We start from the raw sequence: 12,186 nt of genomic DNA, 5'->3' as shown, positions 1-12,186 counted from the left end.
AAAAAAAAATGGTCAGAAGAACCTAGGGGCAAGACGGGAATAAAGATGCAGACCTACTAAAGAATGGACGTGAGGATACAGGGAGGGGGAAGGGTAAGCTAGGACAAAGTGAGAGTGTGGCATGGACATTTATACACTACCAAACGTAAAATAGATAGCTAGTGGGAAGCAGCTGCATAGCACAGGGAGATCAGCTCAGTGTTTTGTGACCACCTAGAGGGGTGGGATAGGTTGGCTGAGAGGGAGGGAGATGCAAGAGGGAAGAAATATGAGGACATATGTATAATTGATTCACTTTGTTATATAGCAGAAACCAACACACCATTGTAAAGCAATTATACTCCAATAAAGATGTTAAAAAAAGAAACAAAAAAAGAAATGGTGCAAAGGATGCATTATACCTGAAGGACTAGAACTAAAATACAAAGCAATTTTCTACAGCTTTCTCTTGGAATTACCATTAAATATTAAACAAAGATTGATGTGTACCGAAAAAAAGAGCTCTTGTTATTTCGTGTTTTTTTAATTTGGAAAGCATTTTTTTTAAAAAACAAAATGAGTTGTGGAAAAGCTATTTTAGTATTTTATAGCTCTTTTACAAGTGCACCATAATTTCATGGGAAGCAAAACAATCACGACTCAGAAATTTCATTGTGCAACAGAAAAGATACACTCACCCAAAGCTGCATATTTTGAGAATCAATACCAAATGGCAAAAAATACATATCTTTTGCAATTTATACACAGTTATAGAACTACTCTCTCAAACATCCAAGAACCAAAGAGTAAGTTTTTATTAAAATGAAATAAAAGCATTGACAGCTATGAATTCACCCTGATGACATAACTAACCACTGGTGATACAGTCATTTACAAAGAACATCATCATTTTGCCTTTAGAATGCATTTTCTCCCTGCTGATACCAGACTGTACATTAAATTTAAACAACAAACAAAAAAGCTAACATCATCTCCTCATGAGCTAATATTATCTCCTCATGCACTATTTCCAAGAACTGCTAAGAGCTAGAGCCTTTTCTAAAGGGAAATATTAGAGCAGGAAAAAAAGACATATTCATCCAATTTAAAAGTCCAAATTAGTTACTGCCCTAATTGCATTCATCTATCATTGTCAAAGCTACTTTTTTATTTACTTAGATTTCTAATTTGAGGGGAAGCAAAAAAAGATTTAATTACTTAAACATAAAGTGGAGTATACAGCATACAGAAGGGATCATCAAAACAAAATATCTGCTATGTTTATTTATATAATTTTACAAAGTTTTTTAAACTAAAACTTCTTTCTCAACACTTTATTACAGTTGTATATATAATTTGCTTTAGCAGATCAAATAATTTGTGATTGACTAGAACAGAGAATAAGTGATATTTAGCACACATTATGATAAAATGAATAAATTGGAAGTTATTTGTCCATCTCATACTCATTATTTCAAATCTTAAACTTCCATTAACAAAGTCAGTGTTAGAATTCCTCTAAACTTCTCTAAATTGCACCTTGAAGGTGCAGCTACAATAAGATGCTGATTAAATAAATAAATCTATTTCAAGGGGATGGGTATTTTATTGAAACTATATTAACATAAACAAGAAATCAAGCATTACATAAAGCAAAGAACTCATACGTATATCACTAAGTCAAAGAAGCAGCTTTCCTTCAACTAATATAAAGTGAATTTCATAATTCCTGGAATAAAATTCAAAACCCAATTAAATATTTTTCTAAAAGAGCAACCAAATTCTAGTACTAGAACTGCACATTTCCTTAAAAAAACATTTTTTATGTCTTCCAATGTTTGGTAGTTTGGCATTACAGAAATAACTGCAACATACTGTACTATTCTTTACCCTTTTTTCATGTTATAAATATTCCATAATAATTTTTTAGAGACATAATACATGTAAGATATTATGTGTGGACCCACCACCCAGTTTAAGAATATTACCATTACCTTTGATGTTCCCAGTGAGTCTTTACCTAACCACTCTCTTCTCAGTTTCCTCAGATGTAATTATCCTGATTTTTGTGTTTATCACTTCCTTGATTTTCTTTATGGTTTCACCACCTATGTTTATGACCCTGAATATATTGTTTACTTTGTAGGATTTTTAATCTTACATAAATGAAGCCACACTGTAAATATTCGTCCAATGCTTGCTTTCATCATTCAGTATTATGTTCCTGATTTTAATCCATGCTTTTTCAGCTTTCAGAGTAATGTATCTTCACTGTTGTACTACATTTCATTAAATGAATATATCACAATATATTTATTGATTTTACTGTTGGTGGAAATTTATGTTGCTTCTAATGTTTTGCTATCATATAAACAATTTTGCTCTTCAGGCTCTTGTACATATCTATTGGTACCTGTGTGTGCGTGAGGTCTGCCTGCAGGGAATACAAGCCTTCATCTTTAGGAAATAGTGTCAAGCTATTTTCCAAAGTGGCTGCACCATCCAAGCTCCCACCCACAGCTCATAACTATTCCACTTGTTCTACCACTCCCCCAACACTTGAAATTGTTAGACTTTTCATTTTTGCCAATCTGTTGGGTGAGGAATCATATCTCATTGTGGTTTCATTTATTTCTCCATCTAATAAGAAGGCTGAGTACCTGCTTTTCATGTTTACTAGCCAGTCAGGTTTCCACTTCTGCAATGTGCCACTCAAATCTTCAGCCCATTTTTCTATTGGATTATCTTCTTCTCATTGACTGAAAACATTTGCTATAAATTTTGGATATCATTCCTTTGTCAATTATATGTGTTTTAAGTATCTTCTCCCTGTTGTATTTTTCATTTTCATTATAGTGTCTTTTGATCAGCAAAGGTTCTTCACTTTAATGTAACTGGCTTTTTTTCAATCTTTCTTTTACAGTTTCTGCTTTTTATATCTTATTTTAAAACCTTTCCCTACTCTAAGGTCATGAAGGTTTTATCCTACGTTATCTTCGAACAGTTTTACAGTTTTGCCTTTCACATTAATCTATCTGGAATTGATTTTTGTGTATAGTTTGAGGTAGGGGTCTAATTATTTTTTTTATTTTTTTGCCCAAACAAACAACAAACCGTCCCAGTACCATTTACTGATAAAAAGTTATCTTCTCCATTGATATGCAATGCCAGCTCTGGCCCAAATCAAATTCCCGCATACAAAAGCCTGAATCTAAGATTGCTTTCAATTCTAAAGTTCTACTCAACTGAAGGCACTAAAACGTCTTGTGAAGTTGAAACAATTAGTTTTAACTTCAAGAATTTTTAAAGAAGAGAACATGGCAAAAGAATCCTGACTTGGAAAATGTGATAAAAAATAAAAATACTGCAGAGGGTTCAAAGAACCTGAGTTCTATTTTTCATTTAACAACTTGCTGACTATGTAGAATTAGACATTCTAAGTTGTCAAAAATAATAGTACCAAGAAAAGGGTAAAAACACTTACCTTTTCCCCATGTGTATAAGGTCGCATACTAAAAGTTCATAAAATTATACTAAACAATATTTAACAGATAAATATAAACAAAGGTATAATTTAAATAAAATGTTACCATCCCAAATTTTAGTTTTAAAAGTCTATAATCTAACATGGAATTTTTGCTCTAACTTCTAATTTTATATCTACCACAGTTTGGTGCTCAAAAGACACTTGTTGACTTATATCAACACAACCTAATTAAAGACCAAGCAAGGCAAAGAATGTTTTCTAAAAGGTGTCTTCTTTGATTGAACATTGTTAAACACCCATACAGAAAACTGACCCACTTCATAAGGGATAAAGTTTAACCTGAAGAAAGAATTTTCCATTAATAAAATCACCTTTAAGTATATTTATTTTATATTATCGATACTCTTTTAAATAGTCACAGAAGTTCAAAATACACCTGAATACTTTTCATCCAAGTATAGACATGACTCCAATTAAGCAACTCTATTAAGCCAATTTGGAAAATACTCTAGGTACAGAAATCTATTGAAACAAGCCTATAACACTTAAGTGACTTTGGTTGCTAACCCGTCCCCCCAAAGGCCAACCATTACACAGTTATGGACTTTCGTATAGAATCTTATTTGTAATACCTACTCATGAACAAAATCATAATGTACACATGAACTGGTAGTCACCTTTCATTAAGATTCTAACTACATAAATGTAGCACTGCCCCATGGGGAAAAAAAAGTAGCTTAAATAGTTTAGATCTTTATCTCCCAATTATCGTCTGGCAATAAGAAAAATATATTCCGACATTAATTCCCTATTTTCATAACCTTAAAAATAAGCCCCTCCAATCAGGAGCCGGAAACACTTGAGAGAGAAAATGTTAAAATAAATCATTAATAACATATTTACCGGTTTGATTCGAAGCTGACCACCCACCACTTCAAGAATGGCATGTCTTCTGGACACTCTCTTATCTGTTATCTACAGGAGAAAAAAAATTAAAATTTCAAACACAGCCACCTCCCTAAAAAACAACAACAACAAACCCCACAGCAATGTTTCTGAAATCAGTAGGCTAGATATGAAATCTATTATTCATTCAACAACTGTATATTGAAATGACTGTCCTCACTGAACAAACAACTCAGAGATTAAGGGACCTGCCCAAAGTCACAGAAAAATAAACAGTGAAGCAGAGACTCAAGGTTGGAAACTATCAGATCCCAAAACCTTTCATGATGGTTTCCATTCAAGACAGACATTTAGTGGGGATTCTTATCAGTAAAATTCATAAAATGAGAAAAAAATCTATATAATATGTACTTATCAGGAAGCAATCCAAATACAGATAAGATATAGTATGCTATAATGACAGAAGGTCTCAAAAAGCAGCAGTCTGGTAAATGTAAAAGGTAAGACTACAAGCTTTGGGGTCAAGCAGACCCAGGTCAGGCAGACCTGCATTTGAGTTCAGGGCCATTAGCAGTAGTTAAGAGAACAGGAAGGTAGGAGAGAGAGCAGTGAAAACCAAGTATTTACAGTGAAGAAAACATTTTAAAATATATATTTGCTTCCTGTTTTGAGCCAACACTGTTCTACTTATTCCCACAATCACTTCTGCACACCAAAGTTTAAAAATTGGGGACTTCCCTGGTGGCGCAGTGGATAAGACTCCACACTCCCAATGCAGGGGGTCTGGGTTCAATCCCTGGTCAGGGAACTAGATCCCATATACATGCCGCAACTAAGAGTTCACATGCCACAACTAAGGAGCCTGCCTGCCGCAACTAAGACCGGGTGCAACCAAATAAATAAATAAATATTTTTAAAAAAATAATAAAATAAATTGCAACCTTCACTTCTGCACTTTCTATCTCCCCTCTCCACAATTAAAAAAAAAAATCGCTTGCACTTTCAATGTTGAAATTGCCAATCAAGCCTTGCCTGCATGGCTATTAACAGAACAGTTAAGATTACCTTTGTAATTTGTAACTTTATGTAATGAAAACATTTTAATCACCAATTTTACTTAGCACCATAATTATCCAGCCTATCTCTTCATTACCTTAATATCTATCACTTCATCTCTGACCTTATCCACATCAGGACCAAAATTATCAGTAAAAGCAGACTGTAGTAAAGCCTAAATTCAAGTAAGCCCATTAGTTCTGCAAAAACTTGCAAAAATATGAAACTTCCAGGAATCAGTACTCATTTTTTTAGCCAACGACTAATTCCACACTTAAGGCTGTGACTATATAAAAACAGTAACATCAAGCATCGCAGTGGAATAAATTCCACATAGTGAATATTCCACACAGCTACAGTTGATTTTTAGAACATTTTCTAAAATAAAGTATCTTTTTTTTTTTTTTTTTTTTTTAGATAAGTCTTTTATTAATAGCAGCTTGGCAGTTTGTATCAAGAGGCACAGAAATACTCTGGATCTAGTTTAATTCACAAGTTCCATTTCTGGGCATTTATCCTGAAATAATTGAAAAGTAGGGAAACTGTAAGCTGATCATTGCAGCAGTAACTGCGCTATGTATAATTGGTGAACGGTGGGGTTACAAGCGCCGGCTGGAATGTTGTGCGTACGTTAAAAATGGTTGTCATGTGTGGAAAATGCCCAAGCAGAGGGGAAAGTATAAAATAAAGTATCTTAAAGGAAGCCTATTTAAAATATATCCACTATTAGTCACAATGGCTATTTCAGAAAATTAAATATAAACTAGTAGCATAGTCAATCAGAAAAGAGAGGATAGAAATTTGGAGGTTCCTATATTCTTCCGATAATGTGCCTTAGTGGGCCCAAAACGGCAGTTATCTAATAATCCACTTTACCATTTGCACAGATTTTATCATTTGCATAGAACTTTCACTTAAATATTGAGCTTCACCCTAATACTGTCATAGCTATTATTCACATTTTACATATTTGGAAGCTGAAAGTCCAGAGAATTTAAGTTGATTGTGTAGGTCACTCTTCAAGCAGGTAGGACTCCAAATCCATACTTATTAACAAAAATAAATACCTGAGAAAAACAGTCATATATTACTCTACGCCTAAACGTAATCATTCAGAAGTAGTTTAAAGAACTGCAAATTATTCTGTGGTGAGGAGTAAGAAGTTTTTATTTATAACTTGGAGAGTAATATCTCATTGTTAACTTCAATAATACAAATTGATTTTCTAAGCAACAGAGTAAGAAACTGTCCAATATAAAACCATGACATATAAGGATGGTTCCTGTAATAGTCCAGCTTGGGTTTCTTTCTTTTTCAAACCATATTTTTGCAGGAAGCAATAATATAAAAGTATAATGTGACCTCTAGTGGACACATGTTTCTACAACAATGTAATTTCATCACAAACTGTGCATTTCTATAGTAGCCACAAAAGTGTTTTAAAGAGTCTTTGAAATTAACATCATTCAGGCATTTAGCTATACCTCTCCCTTTTAAACCACACCTCTAAACAATAAGTTACAAAATAATAATTTATGCTTTTTCAATGGAAAGTTTAGAGATTTAACAAATCATCATTAAAGCTTATTTGAATTTCAGGATGTGGATGGTAAGAAGCACGTTAAGGTCACAAACAGATCCTAAAGATCTGATAACCTGCTTTATGTAACAGCAATCACTGCTCCTTGTGCAGAGTAAATATTCATACATTCTTATTAACATACTAACTGTAATGGCAATTATTTATCAAGACCAAGGCACTGTTCTATATTTATCACATATATCTTTTTTCATCTTCACAAAACCTGTGGAAGATACTACTATCTTTATTTTTCAGGTGAGAAATGAAGTGCAAAGAAGTTAAGCAACTACTTAAACTACTTAAAGTTACACAGCCAATAAGCAGCAGGACCAGGATTTGTGATTCTAAAGACATCTTTGCTCCTGGTACTGTATTGCTTCCCTCATTATCATTATGTAAAATATCATTTTTAGATGATTTAACATCAGCTTGACTGTCTAAACTAAAACATACTAAAAAACTGGAAATAAGGAAGAATGGTTATTTATTAAGCAAACAGACATTCTAAGAAAACTCAAGCCCTAAATAAAGCTCCAAGAAGCCTTCAGGCTTTCACGTGGTCCTGTTTATTCTAAGATCACACCCAAGTCTAATGAGATGAGTTATCTGAATTCCCGGTTGTCTATTCACAGCAGATAATAAAGTGCATAGGGTTTAGTAGTCAGTGCATTAACAATGATGTTGGTCTGCAGGTGGAAAGAAAAAGGCTGTAGAAAAATAAAGAAACATAAAGACTCAAAGGAGTACACTGGCTAGAGACTCCTGGGAGTGGGACGAATGGCATAACATCCTTGTAAAAGTACTAAAGGCTTATCTGAGTTAACTTACTGATTACCAAGAGTCACCAGGTTTAAACAAAAACTTCATTTGAAAGTCAGACATTTCGCATCCTAGAAAACCATAAAAGTAGTTAAAATAGAGGAATTCCAGTGTCCTACCAAATAACTGTAGTCACCTGACTTCTAATCACACCACACATCCTCCAAAAAATCAGAGATCAACAAATACAGCAAATAAAACCACCTATTTTCCACATCTAAAGCACAACCAGGAAGACAGATTACCACTAACTTTAATTTACATGTAAGAGGGGAAAGAAATGCCAAATGCATGAAGCTTCAGGATCTATGCTGGAACAGAATTTAAGTGGCAATTCGGAGGAAGAGAGGAGACAGGGAGCGAGAACCACAAAAAAATCACCCCTTGAGTGGGAAATGCTGAAAATGCATCCCACATCCTAGAGTTCAGAGATCCAGCAAAATTGAAAATAATTTGGGCATCAATATGAATAATAACAATAATGGAATATAACACACTCAATACAAAATAATCCATGAGTTCATACTGAACTCAAGAAAGGGGCTGGGGTCAGGGCTGGGAGAAAAAGCCTTTCTTTATAAAAGAATGACAGCTAACATAGAAGAAATGATGGAATGAGGAAATCACAATTTTGTAACTACTAACATTAATTGACTCAGTAAAGTATCAAGGGATGTTAATTTTCAGGTGAAAGCTTGATGGGAAGCAGAATACTCCTGAAGTCTCAAAGCATCACTCACAGATTACTCACAAAAAGAATAGTATCTTCTCTGGAGAAGTCTGATAGACACCACCTTCCACAAGTGATCACATTTATAACCACCAACAACAGGACAAAGAGAGAGAGACCTGGGCCTCCTGAAGTGCTGCTCTGAGTTCATATCACCGATGGAATGTTCTTGCCCAAAGTGTTTAACCTAAATCTAATTATGTGGATACAGTCAGACAAAATTCTGGGCATTCTATGAAACAACTGGCCTGGACTGCTAAAAGCATTAATGCCATGAAAGACAGCTCTAGATTAAAGAAGATAATATATATTTGATTGGATCCTAAATTTTTTTAATGCTGAAAAGGGCATTATTTGAAAGTTGGGTAAAACTGAATATGGAATATTAAAATTTACTGCACAATTACAAATTTCTTGAGTATAATTTATATAACTTACATACATAATGTATATAGAAATGTCCTTGTTTTTAGGTGATACATGTTGGCATATTTAGGGATGAAGTGCCATAACGCATGCAATGTACTTTCAAATGAGTTCAGGAGAAAGAGGGGAAAAAAAAAGTATATATATATGTATTTATACCTATGAGAGATAAAGAAAAAGTAAATGTGACAAAATGTTAACCATTAACTAACCTAAGTTAAGCATACATAGGTGTTAGTTGTACTAGTCTTTCAACTTTTCTGCAGGTCTGCAATCTTTCAAAATGAAAAGTTGAGGCAAAAATAGTTAAAATTTCAAAAATGTTGGTACATTTTTGGTCGGTACTAAAAGGGTTATCATCAGGTAATGGAAAATGTAGTGTACACAATTGCTAAATAACATGATAATTGAAGTGTGATTTAATTTATACCTGTTCCAGTGAAATTAATAACCCTCTATTTTATATATGGTCTTTCTATTTTCTACATTTCTATATGCTGTTTTAAAATATTTCTTTGATTTAGACTAAGCACCACAAACTGGTAGCCAACACACCACAAATCACTCAGACAGTATCTTTTTTTAATTTTTACTTTGAAGAGTGTATGTACCCTCCACCTCCCCAGAGTGCCCAGCACTCCCTATAATCTTCCACTTAGCCCTCTTCGCTCTTTATTGCATACCTAACCTCTGCAGGCACGTGAATTTGTAACTCATGATTTAAACTACACCTATACTTTTTAGATGCTAATTCTTCACACATGACACTGTGTACCAGATGCTACTAGCTGCTTAATCAATATCTATTCATTTCTTCTTTCATACTACTATTACTTCAATTTTGTTTAGAGTAACAATGCACCCAGTTAAAAACATCCAAATGCCTAGAATTCCTCATAGCTATGGATGGCCGAGACACAATTCTAGCCAAGCATACAAGAAAGAGTGTGTAGTAACCATGTTTTCTAGTTTCTGTATCTGATGCTTTGATAGCTAAGACATTGCTGACTAGGGAAAGACTATCCCTCCCAGGGTTACTGATTCCAAGGAACAGTAAATGACTCACCCCTCAAGTGCACCTTTCAAATGCAAACGAACCCATCCAAAGCCACACCCCCAATGATGGCTTTACCTAGTCCTTACACTGCCTTAACCACCCTAGGACTAGGCATCAGACAAGTAGGGGTGGCCCCTAACGCCCAGAGCCCCATAAAATTATTCAAACTAGATCATCCTCTGTTTACCCTGCATTGCCCATTCACTCCAAAGAGAACCACAATAAAGGCTTTCCTGCAGTTCCCCTAGCTCTCTCTGCCTTCCACCAACCTTGTGTGGCCCTGTGTGGCATGGTGTGTCCTTACTTCTCTCCGGAACTATGAGTAATTAGTTTTTCAACATTAATCATCTCCTGGTCCATTGGCCTCACCATACCTAACAAAACAATAAGACTACATTTCAAAATATAGTGGAGATTCTGGTAAGATTAGTGTCTTCCTGATAAAAAGGAACAGGCTCAACTGGCCTGCACCTTTTTCCCTCTGCCATTCTCTTTTTCTTCCTGCTTATGTGTAACACCTCAAGGTACAGCAGCCATCTTATGAGTACAGATGCGAAAGCCATACGCAAAGGATGACCACGGAGAAGCACAGAAAAGCCTGTTCCTTGAGCAGCTGCACCGGCCCTGGATCGACTGCCCAAGATTCTGTCACAGAAGAAAAATTAATTCGATTAAGCTGCTGTTTGTCACATTTCTGTTACCTGCAGCCGAAGCAATTATGATTAACACACACTACTCTAACAACTGTTATCATTGATACTGGACGCTAATAGCAAATTCGTTTATGCTCAGCCAGTGAGAGAAGGAGTATCAGAAAACAGAAAAGCTAACTAAATTAAGCATTCAAATACAAGAACATTTAATATTAAAAGAACTGCACAGCATACAGCAGGAGCTTAGAAAAGAAATTCTGAAGGATACACAGGCTGAAGAATTACACTGAAATTATTAAATTACACTGAAATCACTCCTATCTGTTGTTAGCTAAAATAACAGTAAGTTTTCTTCAGATACTATAGAAAAAACCCTTTTTACTTGAATTCTTCAGACTGTGTCTTGAATGGGGACAGGGATCTCTGTTTTTATATGACTTTTGTATTAATACAATGTGGATCCCTTATCTTTGATTTTCTGGTTTTGAATTGGATATTTCATGTATTATGACACATGTACAAGTTTTCTCCATTTTTAAGACATGGAGTTTGTGGTAGAAGAAAAGACATGAAAACATAAAAGAACTGTTTGTGATTTGTTTGCCAAATATTTATTTTTTGCATTTACTGAAGTCAAACAAAATGAAGATTTTCTTACGCTATCAGCAGAAATGTTTAGATATTTTGAACCAAGGTCTCTGACCTATTTGTTTACTATGTCCAAAATCCTAAAAGTAAAAAACAAACCTGAATAAAGTAAAAGTAGAAAAGCTACTGGACCTTTCATTTCATTTTTGTCCATATATAATATTTACTGAAAAACCAACATCAGTTAATTTTTCTGACAATGTTTTCCTAGAGAAATTTCTGAATATCACAGACAGGAATAATATATCTCATGAATTCAGTGTTCCCATTTAGCCTGGTTCCTATAAATAGAAAAACAAAGAAGAGGAAAAATTTGTTATTTTCAGAATAAGCTACATAACAAACTACAGCTAAGATAATAAAAATTTTCTTGTACAATACTTTATAATTTACAGTGCTATCACATAAGATTATCTGGTTTGCTCTATCAACAATGGACAAATTCAAACTTTCATAGTAGAGAAAAATAGAAAATCATCTGCTATGGGATTTAAGCCTGTATTATGAGAAAATGCCTAAACCTAAAGAAGCATGGGATCTATTTTAGGCATAATTTCCATAAAATTCTTTCTCCAAACTTATATTGTGTGGCAAGTAAGCAAAATCTAAAATTAAGACCTGAAAATCACAGCAAGATGCTTTTTGACCCACCTCCTAAAGAAATGGAAATAAAAGCAAAAATAAACAAATGGGACCTAATGGAACTTAAAAGCTTTTGCAAAGCAAAGGAAACCATAAACAAGACCCAAAGACAACCCTCAGAATGGGAGAAAATATTTGCAAATGAAGCAACTGACAAAGGATTAATCTCCAAAACATACAAGCAACTCACGCAGCTCAATA

At 34.3% G+C, this 12,186-nt stretch overlaps 1 protein-coding gene across 6 annotated transcripts in view; it reads right to left on the bottom strand.

The window, feature by feature from the left end:
- Nucleotides 1-12,186, bottom strand: part of APLF (aprataxin and PNKP like factor) — a 91,980-nt gene that overhangs the window by 72,644 nt on the left and 7,150 nt on the right. For all 6 annotated transcript variants that reach the window (XR_003682486.2, XM_007126724.4, XM_055089215.1 and 3 more), the window contains exon 2: nucleotides 4,370-4,441. Coding sequence is in view for 5 of the 6 variants with exons in the window: in XM_007126724.4 (XP_007126786.2) it covers nucleotides 4,370-4,441 (72 nt within the window). In the remaining variant the exon portion in view is untranslated. The remainder of the gene's footprint in view (nucleotides 1-4,369; nucleotides 4,442-12,186) is intronic.

This window comes from Physeter macrocephalus, chromosome 12 (assembly GCF_002837175.3).
Source record: "Physeter macrocephalus isolate SW-GA chromosome 12, ASM283717v5, whole genome shotgun sequence".
NCBI classification, from domain to species: Eukaryota; Metazoa; Chordata; class Mammalia; order Artiodactyla; family Physeteridae; genus Physeter; species Physeter macrocephalus.
The sequence above is the reverse complement of the archived record's forward strand: the minus strand, read 5'-3'. Positions and strand labels throughout refer to the sequence as shown.